General features: G+C 43.0%; 1 protein-coding gene and 1 pseudogene across 5 annotated transcripts in view; one reads left to right on the top strand and one right to left on the bottom strand.

Moving 5' to 3' along the window:
- LOC105490752 (NIMA related kinase 5) overlaps positions 1-26,891 on the top strand; it is a 101,619-nt gene that overhangs the window by 69,336 nt on the left and 5,392 nt on the right. For all 5 annotated transcript variants that reach the window (XM_071081291.1, XM_071081292.1, XM_071081290.1 and 2 more), the window contains one exon: positions 8,343-8,460. In XM_071081291.1, coding sequence (XP_070937392.1) covers positions 8,343-8,460 — 118 coding nt within the window. The remainder of the gene's footprint in view (positions 1-8,342; positions 8,461-26,891) is intronic.
- On the bottom strand, positions 19,075-19,486 carry LOC139359104 (cyclin-dependent kinases regulatory subunit 1 pseudogene; annotated as a pseudogene).

A 26,891-nucleotide genomic window follows, 5' to 3' on the forward strand; every position in this document is an offset into this window, starting at 1 on the left:
AGTTCATTTCTACTTTTCTGATAAAATATTTCATTTAAGCACCTACTTTTTCTTTAAGCCAATTAACTACAGCTCTTTCATATATTTTGGTAGTGAAATATCAATCAAACACAGGTTCAGCTGCCCTCCGCTTGCAAAATTGAATAACAAGGACAAGGTGCAGTAGAAGGAAAGTGCCTTTATTTTTCAGTGCTAGCAGTGGGGAGATGGTTCAGGCTCCTGCCTTAATAAAACCACTTCAGAATTCTCAGGCGAAATGCTAGGGCTTAAGAAGGGGAAGTTTGGTATGGAGGGCTTGTGGGGCAAGATGGTGCAAGTCTACGAGACTTGTTCCAATGACTTGAGTTATTGCCTCATCTGGTGAATGGGCTGGTACCATCTCAGGCTTGTCTGGGCTGTAAATTAGCTGCGGCCTTGTAATCTCCTGGTGGGGCAGAATTTCATAGGCATCTGGATTGTCTCAAGATTCAGTCTCAAACTTCTAAGCAAACATAATTAGATAAGCCAGCAATGCAAGGAGTGCTTGGTGGAAAGAAAGTCAAGATTATTATTTCATTACTAAAAAGTTAATACAGAGGGCTGCAGGAGGAAAAAAATTAAAAATAGGGCACTCAGTTACAAAATCACATACACATGATACATATAAACATACACGCAGCAGATTTTATAGCTTCATAAGGCTTTCATTTGCCAGTTTTCAAATAATTTTTCCTCCAACTTGATTTTATTTTTTATTTTATTTATTTTTTTTGAGACAGAGTCTCACTTTGTCACCCAGGTTGGAGTTTTGGCTCACTGCACCCTCTACCTGCCAGGTTCAAGCGATTTTCCTGCCTCAGCCTCTGGAGCAGCTGGGATTACAGTCGTGTGCCACTATGCCCAGCTAATTTTCCTATTTTTAGTACACACGTTCACCATGTTGGCCAGGCTGGTTTCGAACTCCTGATCTCAAGTGATCCACCTGCCTTAGCCTCCCAAAGTGCTGGGATTACAGGCGTGAGCCACCGCACCCGGCCTTAGCCACCACGTCCTCCAACTTTGGACTATCAGTCTCTTGATTACCTGTTCCATTGCCCTAAACAATTGTTAGCAAGCCAACCCTCAATTTGTACTTCTGAAAGGATGACTTTTAAGGGCCCAGAACTTAAATCTAAACACTATTACTTGCTGACCAAAAAAGGGCACAGTCAAGGTTTAGTCAAGACAAGATTGCCAAGAAAGGTGTCTGAAACAAAGGTAAGGTTTGTTATGTGAACTTTAAACCAATGCCTTTCCCATCTTAAACATTTCTGGTGGCTTGGGGTAGGGGGAGGCCTTACAAATGAAGATTTCCTTTATAGATATAATTTTTTTTTTTTTCAAAGAGTTTTAAAACAGGGCCTAATATTTAATATGTGAAAAGCAGGCAAAACTGGAAGGCAGTGCACCTACATCTTTCAAAATCAAGGATCTCACTTCTATATTGAATCCTGGGTCCCCCACAAAGAGGGAAACACCAGGAGACTGTGCTCCTTCCTGCAGATACATTCCGCTGAGGCTGGTGGGTAACCTAATGCCAGTCAGGCTACTCTGTGAGCAGCCCGTCCCCAACAGGAGTCTTATAGCTTGGTGATGAGTGTTCCCATAACCTCCAGGTGTTCAAACCTGTCTTTTAATCTAAATGCACAAAGAAGTAAGTAGCCCCATCCAGTAATAACCATTCACTGTGTGTACCCAGAATATCTGAGATAGGTCTTAATCAATTTAGAAAGTTTATTTTGCCAAGGTTACAGATGCATCCATGACACAACCTCAGGAGGTCCTGATGACATGTGTCCAGGGTGGTCAGGGTACAGTTTGCTTTTATACATTTTAGCAAGACATGAGACATCAATTATTACGTGTAAATTGTACATTGGTTTGGTCCAGAAAAGAGGGACAATTGAAGCAAGACGGGGGCGGGGTGGGGGGAGGGCTTCCAGGTCATAGGTAGGTAAGAGACAAAAGTTTGCATTCTTTTGAGTCCTTGATCAGCCTTTCACTGAATACACAATTTAGTCTGGCTCAGTGAATCTGCATTTTTACATAAACAATAGGACAGAAGCAATCAGATATACATTTGTCTCAGGTGAGCAGAGGGATGACTTTCTGTCCTGCACCTGTGGAGCTCAGCCATCAGTTTACATTGCCCAGGTGAAATTCAACAGAACAGTTTTAGGGTAAAGATCCTGAGGCTGACACAACAAATACAGTAAACACAATTCTTCAGTACTCATTCGTATACAACAAAAATTAGCAAAAAGATTAATCAGACATCCAAATTAGTGAGCTTGATTTCATGAATATATTTATAGCTATATTTATACTTATATCTATAGCTTCAAATGTTAACCTTATCCAAAAGTAGAGTATATATTCTTTTTTTTCATAAAAACATAAATATATTAATAATAAATTTAATCAAATTGAAAAAAAAAAAAAAAGATCCTGAGGCCTACAAGGAACTTCCTTGTGGGCAAATTGTGAGGAAGGTATGTAGCTTTATCATGATTGTAGCTATCTCATTTAGGAATAAGACCGGAGGCAGGTTTGCCTGACGTAGTCTTTAACTTTTCTCTTGCCTTAGTGATAAATCGGTCCCGAGATTTATTTTCCTTTCACAACTGCAGCCGTTGTCAGCCACTTCCAAAAACTATAGCTTTTATCAGTGACTTGTCAGCCATTGCACACACAAAAATCAATTCTCTCTCACAGTACAATGTAATCTCTGGTACCCCAAAGTCAGATTGATGAAGTAACTTACTGCAAAAGACAGTAGAGCTTTAGATCTGAGAGGAACCTGCCCGTGACTTCACTAGGAAAACAGACAAACCTAAGAAGGGATGAGTGGCACCTTTTCTGCATTCCTCGGGGGGTCTTAGAGTCATTAGAAGTCTCCTGCAGATTCCTCCACGTGTTATTGAAAATGGCAAAAGGAAGGAGGAGCCAGAAGTGGAAGGAAATAGAAGAACAAGTTGTACAGGAGTCAATTTGGGGAGATTTTTAAGCTACCTAAAAGGCCAATGAGAAGTTGTACACTTTTCTCAGTAGAAGTCGTGCCAAAAAGATAGGAAGCAACTGAAAAAGAAATTTCTGGAAACAGCATCCAAAAGAAGAAAAAGCAGAAAAGGCCTTTAAAAAATGTTTATAGCCTAAATATTAAACTTTTAATTAACCTGCCTTCTGACCACAGAGTTCTAAAAAAAAAAAAAAGCCTCTGTCTTATAATTCTTTGTGGTATGATTAAAAAACGAACACTAGGGCCAGGCATGGTGACTCACGTCTGTAATCCCAGCACTTTGGGAGGCCAAGGCGGGCAGATCAGGAGGTCAGGAGTTCGAGACCAGCCTGACCAACATGGTAAAACCCCATCTCTACTAAAAATATAAAAATTAGCCGGGCGTGGTGGCACATGCTTGTAATCCCAGCTACTCAGGAGGCTGAGGCAGGAGAATCGCTTGAACCTGGGAGACAGAGGTTGTAGTGAGCCGAGATTGCGCCACTGCACTCCAGTCTGGGCAACAGAGCGAGACTCCATCTCAAAAAAAAAAAAAAAAAAAAGCAACCCAACCAACCAAACAAATAAAAAACAAAACTTTCCAAATCTCTTACTGGATTTCAACCAGGACAAAAATAAAATAGGTGTCCCATTCAGTTTGTCTAGTTCTGAAACTAGCTCTTTTTTTTCCCAATTGTGCACACAAAATGAATTAATTTAGACATTTGAAAGGATCTCATTTTGGCTACTGCTGCTTTTGACCATCCTGGGTTAGGTGAGTTCTGTTTCCTAGATATTTACAAGAGGACACCCCATAAATGTTATACATAAGTCCAGCTGGTGTTTTACTTGCTCACTCGTGGAGCTCAGCTCTTGAGACAGAAGTCTTGCCGATGCCCCTGGCCGAATAAATCCCTTCCTTCTTTAACTGGGTGTCTGAGGAGTTTTGTCTGCCGCTCGTCCTGATACAGAAATGTGGAAACAGCTTTGGAACTGGGTAACAGGTGGAGGTTGGAACAGTTTGGAGGGCTCAGAAGAATACAAGAAGATGAGGGAAAGTTTGGAACTTCCTAGAGACTTGTTAAATTGTGGCCAAAACACTGATGGGGATATGAACAACGAAGTCCAGGCTGAGGAGGTCTCAGATAGAAATGAGGAACTTACTGGGAACTGGAGTAAAGATCACTTTTGTTATGCTTTAACAAAGAGGTTGGATAGTGCCCTTTCCCTAGGGATTTGTGGAACTGTTAAATTGAGAGAGATGATTTAGGGTATCTGGTGGAAGAAATTTCTAAGCAGCAAAGTGTTCAAGATGTGACCTGGCTGCTTCTAACAGCCTATGCTCATATGTGTGAGCAAAGAAATGATCTGAAACTGGAATTTATATTTAAAAGGGAAGCAAAGGCTGGGCGTGGTGGCTCATGCCTGTAATCCCAGCACTTTGGGAGGCCAGGGCAGTCCGATCACCAGGACTTCGAGACCAGCCTGGCCAACATGGCGAAACCCTGTCTCTAATAAAAAGACAAAAATTACCTGGGCGTGGTGATGTACACCTGTACTTTCAGCTACTTGGGAGGCTGAGGTGGGAGGATCGCTTGAACCTGAGAGGCAGAGGTTGCAGTGAGCCAAGATTGTGCCACTGCACTTCAGCCTGGGCAATGGAGTGAGACTCCGTTTCAAAAAAAAAAAAATGTAGAGGGTAAATTTATGTTATCTGTTTTTTATCATGTGATGAATACATATTTGGTCTCTGTTTCTTTTTCCTAGGATACAGCTCCTAAAGCCCTTAGAATCCTTGAAGTAGTAAGAGTGTCTTTTGCAGGCCAATGGGATGACTGGTGGTTGGGGGCCCCTTGACGGTTTCAGGATGGGGGCTGGTCATGAGAAAGACCAAGGCAGGATTAAGATTGGAACTTTCAGCCTCCTTCCCCCTATCTCCAGGGGGACAGAGGGGCTGGAGACTGAGTTCAATCACCAATGGCCAATGATTTGACCAACCATTCCCTGGTAATGAAACCTCTATAAAAACCCCTATATGGCAAAGTTTGGAGAGCTTCTGGGTTGGTGTGCACATCATGTGGTGGGAAGGTGGCGTACCACAAACTCCACAGGGACAGAAGCCCCTGTGCTTTGGACCCTTTGCCCAATGTACTTTTCCATCTGGCTTTTCATTTGTATTTTTAATAATAAACCAGTGATAGTATTTTCCAGGGTTCTGTAAACCATCCTAGTAGACTGTTAACCTGAGGAGGTTGTGGAAATCCCCAACCATGTAGCCAATGCAGACAGAAGTGTGGGTAACTTGGAGACTTGCTACTTGAGACTGGCCTCTGAAGTGAGAGCAGTCTTCTGAGACTGATCCCTTCTTTAACCTTTAACCCTTGGAGTTCTGGGTAGTTAGTGCTGGAATTGAATTGAATTGTAGGACACCCAGTTGGTGTCAGAGAATTGGTTGATGTGGGTGAAGCAGCACTATTGTCTAGGGTAAATACCCGAGATTCATTGTCTCACGGCCATGGAAAACTAGGACGTGGACAGACCCCACAGTGAGGTTAAAAGCAGAAGTTTACTAGGTGAAAGTGTGGCAGATGAGCCACGGACAAAACCCCTCAGACACTGAGATAGTGAAGGGAGTGGCTTTAATCAGCTGGGAGCATCAGCAGGCTAATGTCTTATATCCGAGCTCTTCAGGTGCTCAACTTCTGTCCCTTTTAAGGGCTCACAACTCTAAGGGGGTCCGTGTGAGAGGGTCGTGATCGATTGAGCAAGCCAGGGGGTACATGACAGGGGCTGCAAGCACCGGTGGTCAGAGTGAAACAGAATAGAACGGGAGGTTTCACAATGTCTTTCCATACAATGTCTGGAATCTATAGATAACATCAGTTGCAAGGTCAGGGGTTGAATTTTAACTACCAGGCTTAGGTCAGGCAGGCCCAGGCCTGGTTTCGGGTCTGGTTCCTAGGCGCTGGGTTACCTGCCTTTAGTTTTGCTTCTTTTTCCTTTTCTGAGTATAAAACAATATAAAACAATATGAGAGGGTCTCTCTCTTCCCTCAAAAGAAAGAGAAAAGCTCTCTGCTACAGAGAGGGGTCCTGGAGAACATGGGTTGCTGCTTCCACAGTGAAATGTATTTTTATAGATGAGCTTCAGGGGGCAGCGTCTGTCTGATTTACGTAGGGCATGAAAGATTAGTTGAACCAGGTGTACCATTTGCATAGCACTTGAAGAAGCTGGCCACCCCAGCCTCATCTTTTATTATGCAGATGGGTTCTCTGCCTGTCTGGTACCATGTTGCCTGGTTTTTCACTGTACATGTGGTGACAAAGAAAAGGGAAGATGGAGCCTCCATGTTGAACATATCTGGCTTTAAGGTAGCCCTTTTCCATTGGCACAACTGCTAGCATTCACCTGTGCAAGCTTCCAGCTTGCTTATCCATGTCTGCAGCTCAATTTTTCAGGCTGCTCTTTGTTAGAGAAGAAATGATTTGGGGGCTGCTTTTTGTTAAAAGAGACATTCCGCCGAGGACTCTGTTGCCCTTACTATCAGTCTAAATAATTTCTTTTTATCTCTTGTATCATGGGGGAAAAAATGTGTACATATTTAGTGTCAGAAGTGTTGTAAGTGAAAACAGTTCAGATACAGAAAAAATAAAATTTAAATTTAAAATGGACATCAGGGACTCAAAAAGTAATTCAAGAGTCCCTGATTGTCTCATGAATTGTTTCACTGTCATGCGCGTCCATGTGAAGAGATCACCGAACAGGCTTTGTGTGAGCAACATGGCTGTTTATTTCACGTGGGTGCAGGCGGGCTGAGTCCGAAAAGAGAGTCAGCAAAGGGAGATAAGGGTGGGGCCGTTTTATAGGATTTGGGTAGGTGAACGAAAATTACAGTCAAAGGGGGGTTCTCTGGCGGGCAGGAGTGGGGGTCACAAGGTGCTCAGTGGGGGAGCTTTTTGAACCAGGATGAGCCAGGAAAAGGAATTTCACAAGATAATGTCATCGCTTAAGGAAAGGACTGGCCATTTTCACTTCTTTTGTGGTGGAATGTCATCAGTTAAGGCGGGGCAGGGCATTTGCACATCTTTTGTGATTCTTCAGTTACTTCAGGCCATCTGGGCATATATGTGCAAGTCACAGGGGATGCGATGGCTTGGCTTGGGCTCAGAGGCCTGACATTCATTATGGTGTTTTTGTTTGAATCAGGATCCAAAAAAGTTTGATATGTCCAAAAAAAGTAATTCATAGGAGGAGTTAGACTGGATATGAAGAATTTTAGTTATATTGTATCCAGTTTATTTCACTTATATTTTTCTTATAAATGTGCAAGAGTGATGTAGGATTAAGAATGTATACTGAGAAGAGTCTAAAAGCATTCTTATACTAATTTATATTCATAAAATATAAATCAATGATTTATATTTAGGGAATATAAATTCTAAAGGCTAAGAAAACATGTCATTTCATTGGGAACATTTTATTTGTGATTGATATATGAAATAAAAGCAATATGAAATAAAAGCATATGATATATGAAATAAAAGCAATTGTAGAATCTTAGGGTAGTTGAGGGGGTGCTGCATTGCTATAAAGAAATATTGATCAGCCTCACCAACATGGTGAAACCCTATCTCTACTAAAAATGCCAAAATTAGCTGGGTGTGGTGGCATGTGCCTGTAATCCCAGCTACTCAGGAGGCTTAGGCAGGAGAATGGCTTGAACCAGGGAGGTGGAGGTTGCAGTGAGCCGATCGTACCACTGCACTCCAGCCTGGGTGACAGAGTGAGACTCTGTCTCAAAAAAAAAAAAAAAAAAAGAAATATTGTACTATCTTCAGTCTAGTCCTTTTCCCAAGAGAGAAAGAAAAGCACATTTTAAGTAAAAAAAAAAAAACACCTGCAATACAAAACAAAACAAAACAAAACAAAAAGATGAAGGTGTGTGTGTGCTTTGGGTTTTCCCTACAGGCATTCATGATGAAGCCTAACCATGGTGGGATACTCAGATTATAGAAACAGTGGATAATAAGAGTGGTTCAACTGTGGTAAATCTTTTTTTTTAACACAAAGATTTTTAAAATTTTTCTAATACAGTGAAATTATCTACCCCAAAAGTGGAGGTGTTTTATCTCTTCCTATCTGACCCTTATTCCTGTCACTTTTTCTTGTCTGCTTGTGTTATCATCCCTTTCTTATTCTCTGTTTTGATGGCAATGGCTAAAAGGTTTACCATTATATTGATGTTCACTATCAGGTTTTTGGTATATGGCCCTCATTGGGTATATAGGCTGGGATGCTTTCATATCTTTCTCTGTCATTTCTTTAGCAATGGGAACATTAAAACAATGGCTACCCAAAGAAGAAGATGAAGGGAAGGTAGAAATGGTCTCTGGCATTGAAGTAGATGAGGAACAACTAGAACCAAGATCTGATGATGACGATACGTAAGTAGATCATTTGCCGATACCTAAGTCAAGCACTGGTACAAAGTGAAAATGCTGCTGCTGAGACATTCAAAATAGCCAACTGAAACCTAGCTACAAAGATCAAGTTTTACAATGCATGGGTTTGGTTCTGGGCTCCCCATTCTTCTCCAACGGCATCATTTTCTACATTGGCATCAGTGATATTCTGTCTTAACTTCCATGGCTTCCATCGTAGCTCCTGATACCTGGTGGGGCTAGTCCTCACACCTTGTGCTAGTCTTCACAGCTTTTTCTTCAAAATTATCTTAACTATTGTTGCCCATTCCTCATCATACACCGTATATCAAGGTTGTCCAAGCCACAGCCCAGGACAGCTTTGAATGCAGCCCAACACAAGTTTGTAAACTTTCTTAAAACATTATGAGATTTTTTTGCAATGTTTTCTTTTTAGCTCATCAGCTATCATTAGTGTTAGTGTATTTTATGTGTGGCCCAAGACAGTTATTCCAATGTGCCAGAGAAGCCAAAAGATTGGACACCCCTGCTGTACAGCTTTGCATTCTCTTACAAAGTATGAGAAACTTTGTTGGGATTTTAGTGGGAATGACATTTTATTTATTGATTAAATTATAGGAATTGGCATATTTGGGATTATGAATCTTTTAAAATTATTATTATTTGAGACAGAGTCTCACTCTGTTGCCCAGGCTGGAGTGTGGTGGCACAATCACAGCTCACTGCAGCCTCAAACTCCTGGGCTCAAAGCAATCCTCCCACCTCAGCTTCCTGAGTAGCTGGGACCACAGGCACATGCCACCATGCCCAGCTAATCTTTTTTATTTTTTGTAGAGATTAGGTCTTTTTTTTTTTTTTGAGATGGAGTCTTGCTCTGTTGCCCAGGCTGGAGTGCAGTGGCTGGATCTCAGCTCACTGCAAGCTCCGCCTCCTGGGTTTGTTATGCCCAGACCGTTTGTTCCCCAAAGAAGACCACCAGAGTCCAGAGTCAAAGCCAAGCGGCAAGGATCTTTACTGCAAGTTCGAACTTGGTCCCTCCATTCCACAGCATACAAGAGGGCCCCGAACAATGCGAGTGCTTGCTTTTTATAGCCCGATGTAAACAGGATATGCAAAGTTACAGGGGAGCAAGGTAATTCTCTCGGTTACAGCACATTTAGCATTTTTTATTGGTTCCCGCTGTGTCCTTATCGGGGATTTCCTAGGTGGTGTTTTTCTGAAGTTTGAGAGAAATATGGAGGAATGTGTTTGTGCTGGGCTCAGGAAGTTGGGAGATATATGGGGGATGTGCCTCATTCCTTTCATTCCCCCCTTCTTTTCAGGTAACTCTAGAGCCAGTCTTGAGTCTTATAAGTCTGACTCTGTTTCAGCATTTACAGGTTGGTATTGGGCTCTGAGGACCATGAGCTGAACGGTGTTAAACCTTTCTCTGACAAGCTGCAAAATTCTGTTAACAACACAAGGTCCTATGGTTAGCAGAAATAGTAGACTTAGCAGGGGTCCAAGGAAGGGGGCTAACAGAGAAAACATAGAGGAATTCCACCGTTGGTCTGCAGCTGAAGCAAACTGCCGTGTTTTTACTTCAGTGCTTAACTTGCGTAACTGTTGGACCTGGTCTTCTACAAGCCCTGATTCATTTATGTAGAAACAACAGTCCTCTTTCAGAAACATACATGTACCACCTTTCTCAGCAGTGAGTAGGTCTAGGGCCCTCCGGTTCTGCAAGGTTACCTGGGCTAGGGACGTGAGTTGCCGCTGAAGGGAGGCAAGGGACTCAGCTGATTCCTTCATAGCAATGGCAAATTGTTGGTACAACTTGTTGCTTTCTATGAGGGTGTGACCTAGGGCTTCCCCCCCGCCATCCCGGCCGCAATGAGGGATGCGGTGAGGGAGATTCCTGCAATGAGGGGGAGAAATATGGCTCGTGCAGGTCTCGGTCTAGGGACTGGGTGAATAGCAGTACTAGTCCAGTTACCGGTGTACCCTAGGAACTCGCCAGCAGTTAGTAGAGTCAACCGGGGAACTAATGGGACAGGAAGACACAGTAGGTTGGTAACAGAGGGACTAGATAGGTCCTTAGATAATGTCCCATTACACCAGAAGAATATGCCCGGCAGAGCCCTTAGGGTGATATTAGGGGGCACTGCAGTGATGCTGCAGAGGCTGGAATTGGTTCCTGAGAAACAGTAGGGAAACTTTTCCTGACTGGGGTTTAGGTGCTGGTTTGGTGTTTTCCCCAGCGGCCACTAGGGCGGCTGACGTTAGGGCTAGACTACCTAACTGCATGTTTGCAGTGAGCTATATTGCCAGCGCAGGGTGAGTTTTAAGGGGTTGTTCTTAGCTCTGTCCACAGTCCACGTGGCCGGTGCTTCAGCCGCTGCCGTGATTGGTCCTAGAAGGTGGGGGGTTGGGTCCACTGGCTTGACGTGGGTGTAGTGGATCCACGACGTGATGCCTTTTACCTTCAGGGCGGTGGGTGTGGTCAGGAGTACCTGGAGTGGTCCCTTTCACCTGGGTTCTAGGGTCTCTTGTCGGTGTCGCTTAACCAGGACCTAGTCTCCTGGCTGGTACGGATGGGGTGTCGGTGGGGGACCGGTCTCATATAGTTCCTTTAGCTTGGGCCAGATTTCTTGATGAATTTTCTGCAAGGCTTGTAGGGAAAATAAGAGTTCAGAGACATTTTCTGTTTCAGATTTGAGCAGATCATCTTTTAGACTGGGAACCAGGGGTGGGGGTCTGCCATACATGATTTCGTAAGGGGTAAGGCCCAGTCTGTAAGGGGTATTACGGGCCCGGAACAGAGCGTAGGGGAGAAGGACCACCCAATTAGCGCCAGTCTCCATAGTCAATTTAGTTAAGGTCTCTTTTAAGGTCCGATTTATCCTCTCTACCTGTCCTGAACTCTGGGGCCTGTAAGCGCAATGTAATTTCCAATTTGCCCCAAGGATGGAAGCCAAATCCTGACTTACCTTAGCGACGAAGGCCGGCCTATTATCTGACCCTATCTGGACGGGGAAGCCATACCTGGGGAGGATATCTTCCAGAATTTTCTTTGCTATAACCTGAGCAGTTTCTCTTTTGGTTGGAAATGCTTCAGTCCACCCTGAAAAAGTATCTACAAAGACAAGTAAGTACCGATACCCGTACTTTCCTGGCTTTATTTCAGTAAAATCTACTTCCCAGTAGATACCGGGCCTGGTTCCTCTAAGCCTTGTTCCCGCTGCAGCCTGGGACTGGGGGTAGGCGTTGTTAAGCTGGCAGACTTTGCAACTTGCCACGATGCTGCTGGCCATCTCGGCTGTATGTCTGAATTTGAGCTTAGAGCGTCTGATTAGGTCTATTATCCGCCGAGCACCCAGGTGGGTGGTTCGGTGGATGTGTTCTAACACTTGTTGTCCTAATTTTTCTGGTAGGATGGTTTGGTCATTAGTATCAGTCCACCACCTATTCTGGATCTGTTTCAGGGGAAGCTTGTCAATCCACTGGAGATCTTGTTCTGAATAATCAGGGAAATGTGGCAAGTTCCGGGGGCCCGGGTCAGGGAGCTGGAGTGCAAGGAGTTGGCTGGGAGCCTTTGCCACATTTCTTGCAGTTTGGCCTGCCAGAAAGTTGCCTTGAGCAGTTGGAGTGGTTGATTTCTGATGCCCTGGGCAATGCACAATGGCTAACTTTTCTGGCTTCCATAGCGCTGTTAACAGGGCTAGGATCTCTTGCTTTTTTTTTTTTTTTTTTTTTTTATCTCTTTTCCTTCAGCCGTTAGTAACCCTTGCTCCCTGTAGATGGCCCCGTGTATGTGCGCCATAGCAAAAGCATATCGGCTGTCTGTATATACTGTCAGCTTCTTCCCTGCCCCTAAGGTAAGAGCTTGGGTGAGCGCTATCAGTTCGGCCTTCTGGGCCGATGTCCCCGGGGGCAGGGGTCCCGCCCAGATTACCTCAGTCTCTGAAGTCACTGCCGCTCCAGTGTACCTCTGGCCTTGATGCATGAAGCTGCTCCCATCAGTGAACCAGATGAGGTTAGCGTCAGGGAGTGGGCGGTCCTGCAGGTCCTCTCCAACTCCGTGCACCTGAGCTAGTATCTCGGTGCAATCATGGAGCGGCGTGTCCAGGTCCGGGTTGGGCAGCAGCGAGGCAGGGTTTAAGGTCGCTGGGGGCAGGAAGGTTATCCTGATAGGATTTAGTAGTAGTCCTTGGTAGTGGGTGAGCCGGGCGTTACTTATCCATCGATTAGGTGGCTGTTTGAGTACACCTTCGATGGCATGTGGGGTAACGACCCGCAATTCTTGACCCATGACAAGTTTATCAGCATCTTGTACCATCAGAGCCATGGCCGTAATCATTCGGAGACAAGGGGGCCACCTGGCAGCCACTGGGTCTAACTCCTTTGACAGGTAGGCAACTGGCCTCCGCCAGGGGCCTAAATTCTGAGTTATTACCGCCTTGGCGACACCTTTACTCTCGTCCACATATAAGTGGAAGGGCTTGGTGACATCAGGTAGTCTTAGTGCAGGCGCAGAGAGTAGAGCGGTTTTGATCTGTTGGAAAGCCGACTCGGCTTCGTCTGTCCAATTAAATGGCTGCTGCCCCCGTGTTGCCTGATACAAGGGTTTAGCCAGTTCTGCGAACCCAGGTATCCATAGTCTATAAAATCCCGCCGACCCCAGGAATTTCCTCACTTGTCCGGTGGATTGTGGCCTGGGAATCTGCAGAACAGTCTGCTTCCGGGCGTCTGTTAACCAGCGCTGCCCTCTTTTTAGCAGGTACTCCAGATATGTTACTTCTGGCTTACAGATTTGAGCTTTCTTTGCCGAGGCTCGGTAGCCTAGATTTCCCAGAGCTTGTAAGAGACTCTTGGTCCCTTGAATACAAGCTTCTTGGGTCTCAGCAGCAATCAGGAGGTCATCAACATTTTGTAGTAAAGTTACCTCAGGGTGTTTGCGTCGGTACTCACCCAGGTCTTCATGGAGGGCCTCATCGATCAGGGTAGGAGAGTTTTTGAATCCCTGCGGCAGCCTGGTCCATGTCAGTTGGCCACTTATGCCCTTTCCAGGGTCATTCCACTCGAAGGCGAAGAGCTTTTGGCTCTGAGGGGCTAAAGGCAAACTGAAGAAAGCATCTTTCAAATCTAAAACAGTGTACCATTGATGTTTAGGGTTTGGGGTACTGAGGAGGGTATACGGGTTTGGCACAGTTGGGTGTATGTCCACAATCCTCTAAGTCTTCTAATTTCTGGAGTTTCCTTTTAATGTCTGGGGCTGCCTGATTTCCGAAAGACATTACAACAGCTGCCTGACTTCCTGGAGCCTCTGGGTCTATGGGGGTGTACTGTCTAAAAGCTTCCATTAACCTTTCTAAGTAGGTAGCTGGGCTCTCTGTCTTTCCCTGCAGAACAGAGTATACTTTAGCCAAATTAGTGGGCTTGCGAGCAGCTGCCCAGAGACCCGCTATTAGAGTCTGGCGATAAAAGCGTAGCCGTCCCCTACCTTCTGCCGTGTTGTAGTCCCATGCCAGCCTGGTCAGAGGAAAAGTCGCATTTATGAGGTCGGGGTTGGCAGTCGGTTGACCGTCGTCCCCCGGGACCAGCTTTCTAGCTTCTACCTGTATTCTTTCTCGCTCTTCCATTGTGAACAAGATTCGGAGGAGCTGCTAACAATCATCCCAAATGGGCTGGTGGGTGAACATGACACTATCCAGTAAAGCCATTAAATCTTTGGGGTTGTCTGAAAACCGAGCACTCTGGGTCTTCCAGTTATACAGATCACTGGTAGAGAATGGCCAGTACTGGAGCCTGGGGATTCCCGTGTCATCTGGGGGTCCTATTTCCCGAAGGGGTAGAGCCACTGTGGAGTCAGGCGGCTGGGGGGGGCTAGCCTGCGAAGTGCACCCTCGCGTCCGCCCCGCCGGCCCTTAAAAGTTACTTGCACTCTCAGCAGGTCCCTGTGTGCCGGCTGCCTCCCATCCGCCTGCTCTTTCCCCCGGCTCAGCCCGGGGGGCTGGGGCCTGGGGCCCGGAGGGGTACGGAGGGGGTTCTGTGAACAGTGGGTCCCCGCTGTCAGGTAGAACAGGATGGGGAGGGGCAGTTGGTTGCTTGGATTTTAGTGGTCGAGCAACCAGTGCCTTACAGGGTTCAGAGGCTAATTGGAAAGGGGACAGCCAAGGAGGCGGGTTCTCAACAAGGTCCTGCCATATGAGGATATATGGGATTTGATCTAAGTGGCCCGCACGCCCAGGTAGGAAAATCTTGGACTTTACCCTAGTGATGACAGCAAGTCGGAAGGTCCCTTCGGGTGGCCACCCCACATCAAAGGCAGGCCATTCGGAGCGACACAGAGTAATTAGCTTTCCTTTCCTGATTTCTATACCAAGATCATGGCCCCTTGCTCTAACTTCTTTGAAATTACTTGTAAGGAGAGATAGAGGAGTGCTCTGGGTATTACCCATCCTGTAATAATTTGTAGTCTCTTCCTGTAAAGGAATGTGGGTTAGAATCCCTGTAAAGGAGATCTGATCTGACTTATTAATGATATCTAGTAGCAGGCGCACTTTGGCAGCCCTGGTCAGAGTTAGCTGCCTGGATCGTGATCGCGCTCGGGCAGCCCAGATCAGAGATAGCCGCTGCCCGCCAAACCGGGGCAGTTCAGATTGCAAGCGCGCACCGGAAGCCCGGGTCAGAGTTAGCTGCCTGGATCGCGATCGCGCTCGGGCAGCCCAGATCAGAGATAGCTGCTGCCCGCCAAACCGGGGCAGTTCAGATCGCAAGCACGCACCAGAAGCCCGGGTCAGAGTTAGCTGCCTGGATCGCGATCGCGCTCTGGCAGCTCAGATCGCAAGCACGCACCGGAAGCCCGGGTCAGAGTTAGCTGCCTGGATCGCCATCACGCTCGGGCAGCCCAGATCAGAGATAGCTGCTGCCCGCCAAACCAGGGCAGTTCAGATTGCAAGCGCGCACCGGAAGCCCGGGTCAGAGTTAGCTGCCTGGATCGCGATCGCACTCCAGCAGCTCAGATCGCAAGTGCGCACCGGAAGCCCAGGTCAGAGTTAGCCGCTCAGATCACGATTGCGCTCTGGCAGCTCGGATCACAATCTAGATCAGACGAGAGCCAGGGGACGTCTCCCACCGGTCTCCGCTGGCCGTCCTGTAGCGCATCTGCCAGGACTGCGCCAGCTCCAGTTTCAGACCTCGCCAGTCACAGATTCAGATTCAGAACAGACACAGACAGACAAACGGAGATGAGCCGGCTCACTTATCAGTAGATCGATCTTGGTAGATCCGTTGACCAGGGGTCTGGTGGGCTTGGGGAATCCCGGACGAGCCCCCAGATGTTATGCCCAGACCGTTTGTTCCCCAAAGAAGACCACCAGAGTCCAGAGTCAAAGCCAAGCGGCAAGGATCTTTACTGCAAGTTCGAACTTGGTCCCTCCATTCCACAGCATACAAGAGGGCCCCGAACAATGCGAGTGCTTGCTTTTTATAGCCCGATGTAAACAGGATATGTAAAGTTACAGGGGAGCAAGGTAATTCTCTCGGTTACAACACATTTAGCATTTTTTATTGGTTCCCGCTGTGTCCTTATCGGGGATTTCCTAGGTGGTGTTTTTCTGAAGTTTGAGAGAAATATGGAGGAATGTGTTTGTGCTGGGCTCAGGCAGTTGGGAGATATATGGAGGATGTGCCTCATTCCTTTCAGGTTCACGCCATTCTCCTGCCTCAGCCTCCCGAGTAGCTGGGACTACAGGTGCCTGCCACCTCGCCCGGCTAGTTTTTTTGTATTTTTTTAGTAGAGACAGGGTTTCACTGTGTTAGCCAGTATGGTCTCGATCTCCTGACCTCGTGATCCGCCCGTCTCAGCCTCCCAAAGTGCTGGGATTACAGGCTTGAGCCACCGCGCCCAGCCAGAGATGAGGTCTTGTTATGTTGTGCAGGCTGGTCTCGAACTCCAGCTTCAAGTTGTCCTCACACCTTGGCCACCAAAAGTGCTGGGATTACAGGTGTGAGCCACTGCACTTGGCCTAAAAATTATTTTTAATTGGCAAATAAAAATTGTATTAATATATACTTATGGTATACAACATGATGTTTTGAAATATGTACACATTGTGGAATAGCTAAATCAAGCTAATAAATATATGCATTGCCTCACATGCTTATCGTTTATTTGTGGTGACAGCACTTAAAATCTACTCTCAGCAATTTTCAAGTATACAATAAATTGTTATTAACTATGGTCACCATGCTGTACCATAGATCTTCTGAAATTATTCCACCTGTCTAAGTGAAATTCCGTACTCTTTGACCAACACATCTCCTGGCTTTCCCTTCCACCTTCTCCCACCCCCAGTCCTAGAAACCACCATTCTACTCTCTGCTTCTATGAGTTCAATTGTTTTTGATTCCACATGTTAGTGAGCTCATATGGCATTTGTCTTTCTGTGTCTGACTTATTTCACTTGGCAGAATGCCCTCCAGGTTCATCCATGTTGTCACAAATGCCAGAATTTCCTTCTTTTTAAAGGCTGAATAGTATTCCATCCTGTATATATACCACATTTTCTTTATCCATTCATGCATTGATGTGATTATGAATCTTAACATCCATAAATATAGTATAGCTCTCTATTTATGTCTCTCTTTTCTTTGTATTTTTAAATATTTTTATAATTTTCTTTATGGCATAGGTACCACTTAATTTTGTTGTTGTTGGTATTTTAAATGGGATTTTTTTGTATTTTAATTTTATTTATTTTTTATAGAGATGGGGTCTCACAGTGTTGCCCCGGCTGGTCTTGAACTCCTGGGCTCCAGTGATCCTCCCATCTCAGCCTCCCAGAATGCTAGGATTATAGGCGTGAGCTACTGTGCCTGCCTAATTTTTTTTTTAATTGAAAAATGATGATTTTACATATTCATAGGGTACACAGTGATGTTTCAATACATATGAAGTATAGTAGTCAGTTCAGGGTAATTAGTATATCCATCATCTCAAACATTTATTGTTTCTTTGTGTTGGGAGCATTTAATATCCTCCTTCTAGTGATTTAAAACTATATACCATATTACTATTAACTATAGTCATCCTACAGTGGTGTAAAACACTAGAATTTATTCCTCTTATCTAGCTGTAATTTTCTGTCCTTTAAAAAATCTCTCCCTTTTTTCCTCTTGTGTTTTCAGATTCACTACTGCTAATGTATAGAACACTACTGATGTATCCTGTAACTTCACTAAACTCTCTTATTAGTTCTAAATTTTGGAGTCCTTTGAATTTTTAAAATTTTATTATAATTTACTTAACATTTGTTTTGAGACAGGGTCTTTCTCTGTTGCCCAGGCTGGAGTGTGGCAGCATGATCATATTCACTGCAGCCTTGAACTCCTGGGCTCAAGTGATCCTCTTGCCTCAGCCTCCAGAATAGCTGGGACTACAGGTGTAGCATGCCGCCATGGCCAACTAATTTTTTTGTTTTTTGTAGAGATGGGGTCTTGCTATGTTGCCCAGGCTCATCTTGAACTCCTGGCCTCAAGTGATCCTCCCACTTGGGCCTCCCATGAAGTAAACTGTGAGCCAAATGCTGGGATTACATCATGAGCCACTGCACTTGGCCCATAATTTACTTTTAAAATACATCCCAAATTTTTTAAGTAGACCCTTTTAGTCTTCCTACTACCTACCTCTTTATATCAGCTACACAGTCCTCTTCCCTACAGTCAACCAATCTAATCTGCTTCTTGTATATACTTCTCCAGAGGAATTCCATACAAATATAAGCAAAAATATAAATGTAAATGTATCTTTTTATATAAATGGTTCCATAGTGCACTGTCCTGTAATTTGCTTTTTTTTCCATTTAACAGTATTATGTTTAATACATATTATTGTTTCAAAAACTAGCATATGTATAGTTTAAATTTCCAGAACAAAAAGTATTGGGCCAAAGAGCATGTACACTTGTAAACTGGATATCATAAAATTGTCCTTCACAGAGTTTACACCTATTAACATCAGTGTATAGAAGTGCCTATTTCCCCATTCTCTTGCTCAGTGTGTTATTAGATTTTTGGATTATTGGATAATTGATAGGTTAAAAAAAGTCAGTTCATGATAGTTTTAATTAGCATTTCTTTTATGAGTGAGGTTATCTTTCCATATGCTAAAGAGCCATCTTTATTTCCTCTTTCAGGAAAATTCGTTCATGGGCCATTTTAAAAATTTAGGTATTAACACTGTATTGATTTGAGAACTTTCAGCACTTTAGGGAAATTAGTCTTTTTTTTTTTTTTTTTAAGATTATAAAAACTTCCTCTTTAATCAAGGCTTTTAACATGAACAGATTTCTTGAATAAAATGGAAAGTTTCCAGTACACTGAAACATAAATCCACAAGTCACCATACATACAACACCCGGCAGGAAAAAAACAAAAACAGCAAGTTTACATGATCTCTGTTAACAGCCATGGTCTCAAACTCAGATTCTCCATCTGCCAAGTGTGTTCTGGATACAGAGCACATCGTGGCTTCTGGGGTCACACTCAGCTGAGGCTGTGGGTCCACAGAGCACTCATCTGACTAGGCTATGGTGGTGGTGGCTCTACTCAAGAAGCAAAGCAGTTACCAGCACATTCAAACAGTGTATTGAACATCTTTTAAATATCAAAGTGAGAAACAAGAAGGCAACATAATAATATTATCAGAAAGATGTTAGGAAGTAAGGACAGCTGTGTAAAGCTTGAGGCTGAAAAGTAGCTTGCCAGCTTCATTTCTTTGGCTTCTTGGGTAGTGGGCGCCGGAACAGCAAGATGTGAGGTTCTGGTTCCTGGATCATATAATGGACCCATCCCTGACTCTGCTGAACGCCAAGATTCCTCCATTCAGATTCAGACATCAAATGAGTTTTAGGGACCAGCTTGGCTATGTCCTTGGGCAGCATGACATGTCGATACTCAAACTCCTCGTCGTCGTATTTATCCGAATAGTAAATCTGTTTGTGCGACATGATCGCTCGGTTTGCTAGCCTTCAGCCCCGCGCCGCCAACCTCCCGGAAATTAGTCTTTTATCTGTACCATGATTCAAAAATATTTTGCTTAGTTTTTGCCTTTTATGTTGTTTATGGTGACTTGTGCCATGTTATTTTTATTTAGTTAGATTTATCAATTATTTTATAAAACAAAGAATCTAGGGTTTTTTGTTTGTTTGTTTTGTGAGACAGGGTGTCCCTCTATTATCCAGGTTGGAGTGCAGTGGCGTGATCGCACCTTACTGCAGCCTCGACTCCCTGGACTCAATCTAACTTCCCACTTCAGCCTGCTGCGTAGCTGGGACTACAGGCATGTTTCACTATGGCTGGCTAATTATTTTATTTTTTATTTTTTGTAGAGATGATGTTTCACCATATTGCCCAGACTGGTCTTGAACTCTCTTTTTCTCTTTCTTTCTTTCTTTATTTTTTTTCTTTTCTTTCTTTTATTTCTTCTTTTTTAACATACAGGATCTTACTTTGTTCCCCAGGCTGGAATGCAGTGGCCCGATTATGGCTCACTGTAACCTTGAATTCCTGGGCTCAAGTGATCCTCCTACCTCAGCCTCCTAAGTGGCTGGGACTATAAGCATGCACCACCCTGCCCAGCTAATTTTTTTGTTTTTTTGTAGAGACAGGGTCTTGCTGTGTTGCCCAGGCTGGTCTTGAACTCCTAGACGCAAGTGATTTTCATGCCTTGGCCCCCCAAGGGGTTGCGATTACAGGCATGAGCCACTGTGCCTTGTCAATCCCAGGATTTTAAAAGTATATTTATTATTTACTTTTCTCGATAGTAAAATATGTTATTCCTCTTTAACTTTATTCATATTACACTACAAAGTGTGGATCCAATTTTTTTTTTTGAGATGGAGTCTCGCTCTGCCGCCCAGAGTGGAGCGCAGTGGCACGATATTGACTCACTGCAACCTCCGCCTCCTGGGTTCAAGCAATTCTCCTGTCTTAGCCTCCTGAAGAGCTGGGATTACAGGTGCACGCCACCATGGCTGGCTAATTTTTGTATTTTTAGTAGAGATGGAGTAGCACCATGTTGGTCAGGCTGGTCTCGAACCCCTGACCTTGTGATCCACCCGCCTCAGCCTCCCAAAGTGCTGGGATTACAGGCTTGAGCCACCATGCAGGCCCCAACTTTTTTTTTTTTTTTTTTGTTTTTTTGAGACAGAGTCTTGCTCTGTTGCCCAGGCTGGAGTGCAGTGGCACGATCTCGGCTCATTGCAAGCTCTGCCTCCCAGGTTCACGCCACTCTCCTGCCTCAGCCTCCTGAGTAGCTGGGACTACAGGTGCCTGCCACCATGCCTGGAAATACAAAAAATAATTTTTTGTATTTTTAGTAGAGACGGGGTTTCACTGTGTTAGCCAGGATGGTCTTGATCTCCTGACCTCGTGATCCGCCCTCCTCAGCCTCCCAAAGTGCTGGGATTATAGGCGTGAGCCACCGCGCCCAACCCCCCAACTTTTTTTTTCCCCAAATAACTCCTCACTTACTCCAGCACCATTTGCTTAAAAAGGTTTTTGATTCTGGCTGGGCGCAGTGGCTCACGCCTGTAATCCCAGCACTTTGGGAAGCCAAGGAGGGTGGATCACAAGGTCAGGAGATCGAGACCATCCTGGCTAACACGGTGAAACCCCATCTCTACTAAAAATACAAAAACATTAGGCGGGTGTGGTGGTGGGCGCCTGTAGTTCCTGCTACTCGAGAGGCTGAGGCAGGAGAATGACCTGAACCCGGAAGGCAGAGCTTGCAGTGAGCCAAGATCGCATGACTGCACTCCAGCCTAGGGGACAGAGAGACTCCATCTCAAAAAAAAAAAAAAAGATTTTTGATTCTAATTTGAAATGCTGCTGTTATGGTATATTTTTATATGTATTTGCATTCAATTCCTATTCTTTCTAGTCTAATTATTGATTTATAAACACATTGTTTATAATAGAGTTTATTTTGGGGGGCTATGTCCCCTAAATACTCTTTTTCAGAATTTTCAGGCTTGTTTTGCTTATTTTTCCATATGAACATTAGAATCACCTTGTCTAGCAAAGAAAGGAGGAAAAGAAGGAGTTTTTCTTAGCCTCCTTGCTAGCAGAATTTTGGAACCCAAAGGCCTCTTTTCATTTCATACTGTCTGTGGCCCTTTCTGTCCAACCTGTTTATGCTTCTATATATATATTTCTTTCAGAAATCTTAGAGGTCTCTGCAACTCTTATTGGGAGTCACTTCATTAGATAAAAGCCAGACCCTTTGATATAGGCCCTTCTGTCTTTTGGGCTTTGGCTTAGATTACTGAGAAACAATACCCTTAAATTGCCTAGAAACCCTACTGTTGGAGAATAATTTTGAGACTCATTCATGTTGTTGTGTATATTGATAGTTCTTTTCCTTTTTATTGCTAAGTAGTATCCCATTGTGTAGATATACCACAATTTGTTTGTAGATTCACCTGTTGGTGGACATTTATGTTGTTTCCAGATTTTGGCTATGAATATTTGTGTATATGTCTTTATGTGAACATAAGTTTTCATTTCTTGTGGGCAAATACCTAGGAGTGGAATGGCGGAGTTGTATGGTTGGTGTATTAGGGTTCTCTAGAAGGACAGAAGTAATGGAATATACTTCTCTAGAGGGATAGAATTAATTAATTTTTAAATATTTTTTTAATTTTTGAGAGGGAGTCTGGCTCTGTTCCCCAGACTGGAGTGCAGTGGCGCGATCTCGGCTCACTGCAAGCTCCGCCTCCCGGGATCATGCCATTCTCCTGCCTCAGCCTCCTGAGTAGCTGGGACTACAGGCGCCCGCCACCGCGCCCGGCTAATTTTTTTTGTATTTTTAGTAGAGACGGGGTTTCACCGTGGTCTCGATCTCCTGACCTTGTGATCCGCCCGCCTCAGCCTCCCAAAGTGCTGGGATTACAGGCGTGAGCCACCGCGCCCGGCCGAATTAATGTAATATTAAGGGGAGTTTATTAAGTATAACTCACACAGTCACAGGGTCCCACAACAGGCCGTCTGCAGGCTGAGGAGAAAGAAGAGCCAGTCCGAGTTCAAAACCGAAGAACTTGGAGTCCGATGTTCAAGGGCAGGAAGCATCCAGCATGGGAGAAAGCTGTAGGCTGGGAAGCTAGGCCAGTCTCTCTTTTCACATTTTTCTGCCTGCTTATATTCTAGCCATGCTGGCAGCTGAATAGATTTTGCCCACACAGATTAAGAGTGGGTCTGCCTTTCCCAGCCCACTGACTCAAATGTTAATCTCCTTTGGCAACACCCTCACAGACACACCCAGGATCAATACTTTGAATCCTTCAATCCAATCAAGTTGACACTCAGTATTAACCATCACAGTTGGTAAATGTTTAACTTTTTAAAAAATTACCAAACTGTTTTCCAAAGTGGTTATTCTATTTCACATTCCTGCGAACAGTGCGTAAGAGTTCCAGTTGTTTAACATCCTTACCAACACTTGGTATGGTCAGTTTTAACATTTATAACCCATCTACTAGGTGTGAAGTGGTGTCTTTATAATTTTAAAATTGTTTATATATCTTCGCTACTAGTTCTTTGTCAGATATCTGCTTTGCTAACATTTTCTCACCGTTGGGGTATTTGTGTTCATTTTCTTAATGGTATGATTCAAGTTTGAAATTTCTGACTAATGTATTTTTTTAATCACTTTTTCTTTCTTTTTTTTTTGAGATGGAATCTTGCTCTGTCACCCAGGCTGGAGTGCAGCAGTGTGATCTTGGCTCACTGCTACCTCTGCCTCCGGGGTTCAAGCCAATTCTCTGCCTCAGCCTCCCGAGTAGCTGGGATTACAGGCACCTGCCACCATACTGGACTACTTTTTGTATTTTTAGTAGAGACGGGGTTTCACTATCTTGGCCAGGCTGGGCTTGAACTCTTGACCTTGTGATTCACCCACCTCAGCCTCCCAAAGTGCTGGGATTATTGGCATGAGCCACTGCACCCGGCCTTAATCACTTTTTAAAATAAATCTGGATTTCTAATTTATTTGTGCTTCAGACAGGGACTATCATCTGAATTTTAGTGATTTTAAAGGTTTATTGTACTTCTTTTACTATTGAGCACAGGGTCAATTTTATGCCTGTTACAAATGCATATTCTTACTATTTGGGGAGTATATATGTTATATGTAATTATTATATCAAGTTTAAACATTTTTTGTTAACATGTTCTGTAGTCTTTTTAAAACAAAACATCACCTCCTAATAGAGATACATTGAAATCTTCAACTGTGTTTGTGGTTTTGGTGATTTCTCATCATTTGCTCTCCTTTTCATTATACTTTAAATATGTAGAAGCTGTGTTCTAATTTATGATTGTTATATCAATTTGGTAAAGTGTCCCTTTTCTACATTGTCACTTTTTGTTCCTATTAATGCTGTTTGCATTAAATTCTATTTGGTCTGATACAGATATTATTATTCCAACTTCCTTATTTTTTAAAGTACTTTTATAATATGTATTTTACTATTCTTTTATTTTCATCATTTCTTTGTGGATTTTGTTATGCTGTATTTCTTATAAAGTGCATGTAGTCGGTTTATGTGCTCCTTGTCATGTGAAAATGTCTTTTAATGTTAATTTAGTAAAATTTATTATAATTGTTGACAAATTTGGATTTCACTCTACCATACCATTTTGGTTTTCTATTTCTTATCTTTACTCATTTCTTTTTTACCCTTCTTTCCTAGCCTTTTGTTGGTTGACAAACTTTTCTATATTACTTTTTCCCCTCTATAATAATTTTGAAGATACAGATTATATTTCTAATCTTTTAATGGTTAACTTTTATACACTACCTACAAATTGACCTAACAAATTCAAAAGTTGCTCAGTATTCCTTCCTTCCTCCCAAATATGAAAAGCACAATTTAAATAACCACAAAACCCTTTTATTCTGATATTTTTATATATAATTATAATTTTACTTAAAAAGCTTTTTTATTATTAAAAATTTCAAATATTTATAGTCCAAGTAGAGAACAGCATAATGAACCCTCAAGTATCCATCATCTAGCTTCAACAATTATCAACATTGTTTCTTTTCTGTCTTTATGTCCCCCCCCCCAACTTTTTTTTGTAAGTGTGGAATACTTTAAGTCTCAGACATCAAATCATTTCATCCAATTTTACCTTTTTTCAAACAAAAATATTATATTATTACATGCATTAATATATACATATTCTCAAATGTAACTCACTTTGCCAATTTAGTTTATCATTTTTCTGAACTTGCCATTTTTTTTCTATCCCATGCTTTCCCTCTGATTTCAGGTTTTTTCTTGTTGATGTATATTCTCTATAATTATTTATGATATGTCAGTGAGTAGTAAACTTTCTTATTTTCCTATCAAAGATTGTTTTTGTTTTGCCTTCAGTCTTTAGCAGTAATTTTGCTGGGCATATAATTTTAGGTTGACAACTGTTTTTTCTCCTGGCTTCTATTATTGTTGATGACAAATCAATTATCATCTCATTGTTTTTCCTTTATAGGGATGCTAACTTTCTCCCTGATACTTTTATAATTTTTTTTAATTCCTTACATTCTTATGTTTCACTATGGTGTGTCTAGGTTTAAAAATGTCTGTTATCCTGCTTGCTTCACTTTCTTTGAGAATACATGACTTTCTTTAGTCCTGGAAAATTTTAATATTTACTTTTCTTATTGCCTCCATTTTGATCCTCCAATTAGATATTAGATGTATTTTTTATCTTCTCAATTATCTCCAATAGTACCTAATTGTACTTTCATATTTTTTATTCTCTTCTTTGTTCCTTTCCAGGTGAATTTTTTTTTTTTTTTTTGAGACAGTTTTGCTCTTGTCACCCAGGCTGGTGTGCAGTGGTGTGATCTCGGCTCACTGCAACCTCTGTCTCCTGGGTTCAAGTGATTCTCCTGCCTCAGCCTCCCGAGTAACTGGGATTACAGGCATATGCCACCACACCCAGCTAATTTTTGTATTTTTAGCAGAGACGGGGTTTCACCATGTTGACCAGGCTGGTCTCGAACTCCTGACCTCAGGCGATCCACCTGCCTCAGCCTCCCAAAGTACTGGGATTACAGGCGTGGATGAATCCTTGAATACTGTTTTCCAAGCCTATCTGGGTACCATCTATTGAGTTTTTAATTTAAATGATTATACATTTCATGCCCAAGATAATTATTTTTTCTTATATTTATATAGTCTTGTTTCATTAATGCATAATGATTTCTCATAATTAAAAAATTTAAATGCTTTGCTTTAGTTTATCTTTTTGGGCATACTTACTTTAGGAGACTTATCAAAATCCTCCATAAAAAATAATTTCCTCTGGAGTTAGTTCATGGTCCAGTTTTTTTCTTTTATTAATTTTATGCCATCTGTCTTACCATTAGATTTATTCAGGTGTTAGAATTTTAGTTTGTGGGCTCCTTTTGTTTTGGAGGGTTGAAAATTGCTTTTTCTTCATTTCCTTCCTCTTCTGTGTACCTCCTAAATATCTAGCAGGGTCTTCTTCCTTGGGTCCCCTCCATTCTTGCTAGCTGGAACCCTTGAAGAGCAAGTGTGGTCTCGAAAAAAAAGACCAGTAATGTGGCTGGTATGTTTTAGCCCAATCTCTGGAAGAAAAATTCCCCCTAAGACATTTATAACCAGAGATTTGACTTCACTTGTGTTTGGAGCTTGAATTACAATACTTGTATGGGCTGGAAACATCTGTGTTGAGAAATTAACACTAAAATTAACAAGAAGGGGTGGTAATACTCCTGGGATTTTTAAAAGTAAATATAAGACACTCTGGAGGGATAAATGTTGGATTTTTTCACTAAAGCACTGGTGAAGATGAACGTACAATTGAACATCTAAAAACAGACACCACTATGAGAGATTGCAAATAGAACAAATGCTGATTAGACCATAAAGAATTTCAGATAATATAATTATCTTAGAAAGACTATAATATTGTATATTTAAAATTATTTAATTTAATTAAATTGAGGAATCCAAACATAAGAAAAATATAGTCCCTCAGTAAAGAGCAGGAAGATTCTCTTAGCCTGTTTGGGCTACTCTATCACAGTACCTTAGACGAGTTAACAAAAATGTCAGAAATACACTTCTTCTAGTTCTAGAGGCTAGGAAGTCCAAGATCAAGGTGCTAGTAGAGGCTGGGTGTGGTGGCTCACGCCTGTAATCCCAGCACTTTGGGAGGCCGAGACGGGTGGATCACCTGAGGTCAGGAGTTTGAGACCAGCCTGGCCAACATGATGAAACCCTGTCTCTACTAAAAAATACAAAAATTAGTTGGGCATGGTGGCAGGTGCCTTAATCCCAGCTACTTGGGAGGCAGAGGCAGGAGAATCGTTTGAACCTGGCAGGCGGAGGTTGCAGTGAGCCGAGATCCAGCCATTG

Source organism: Macaca nemestrina, chromosome 16 (assembly GCF_043159975.1).
Source record: "Macaca nemestrina isolate mMacNem1 chromosome 16, mMacNem.hap1, whole genome shotgun sequence".
NCBI classification, from domain to species: Eukaryota; Metazoa; Chordata; class Mammalia; order Primates; family Cercopithecidae; genus Macaca; species Macaca nemestrina.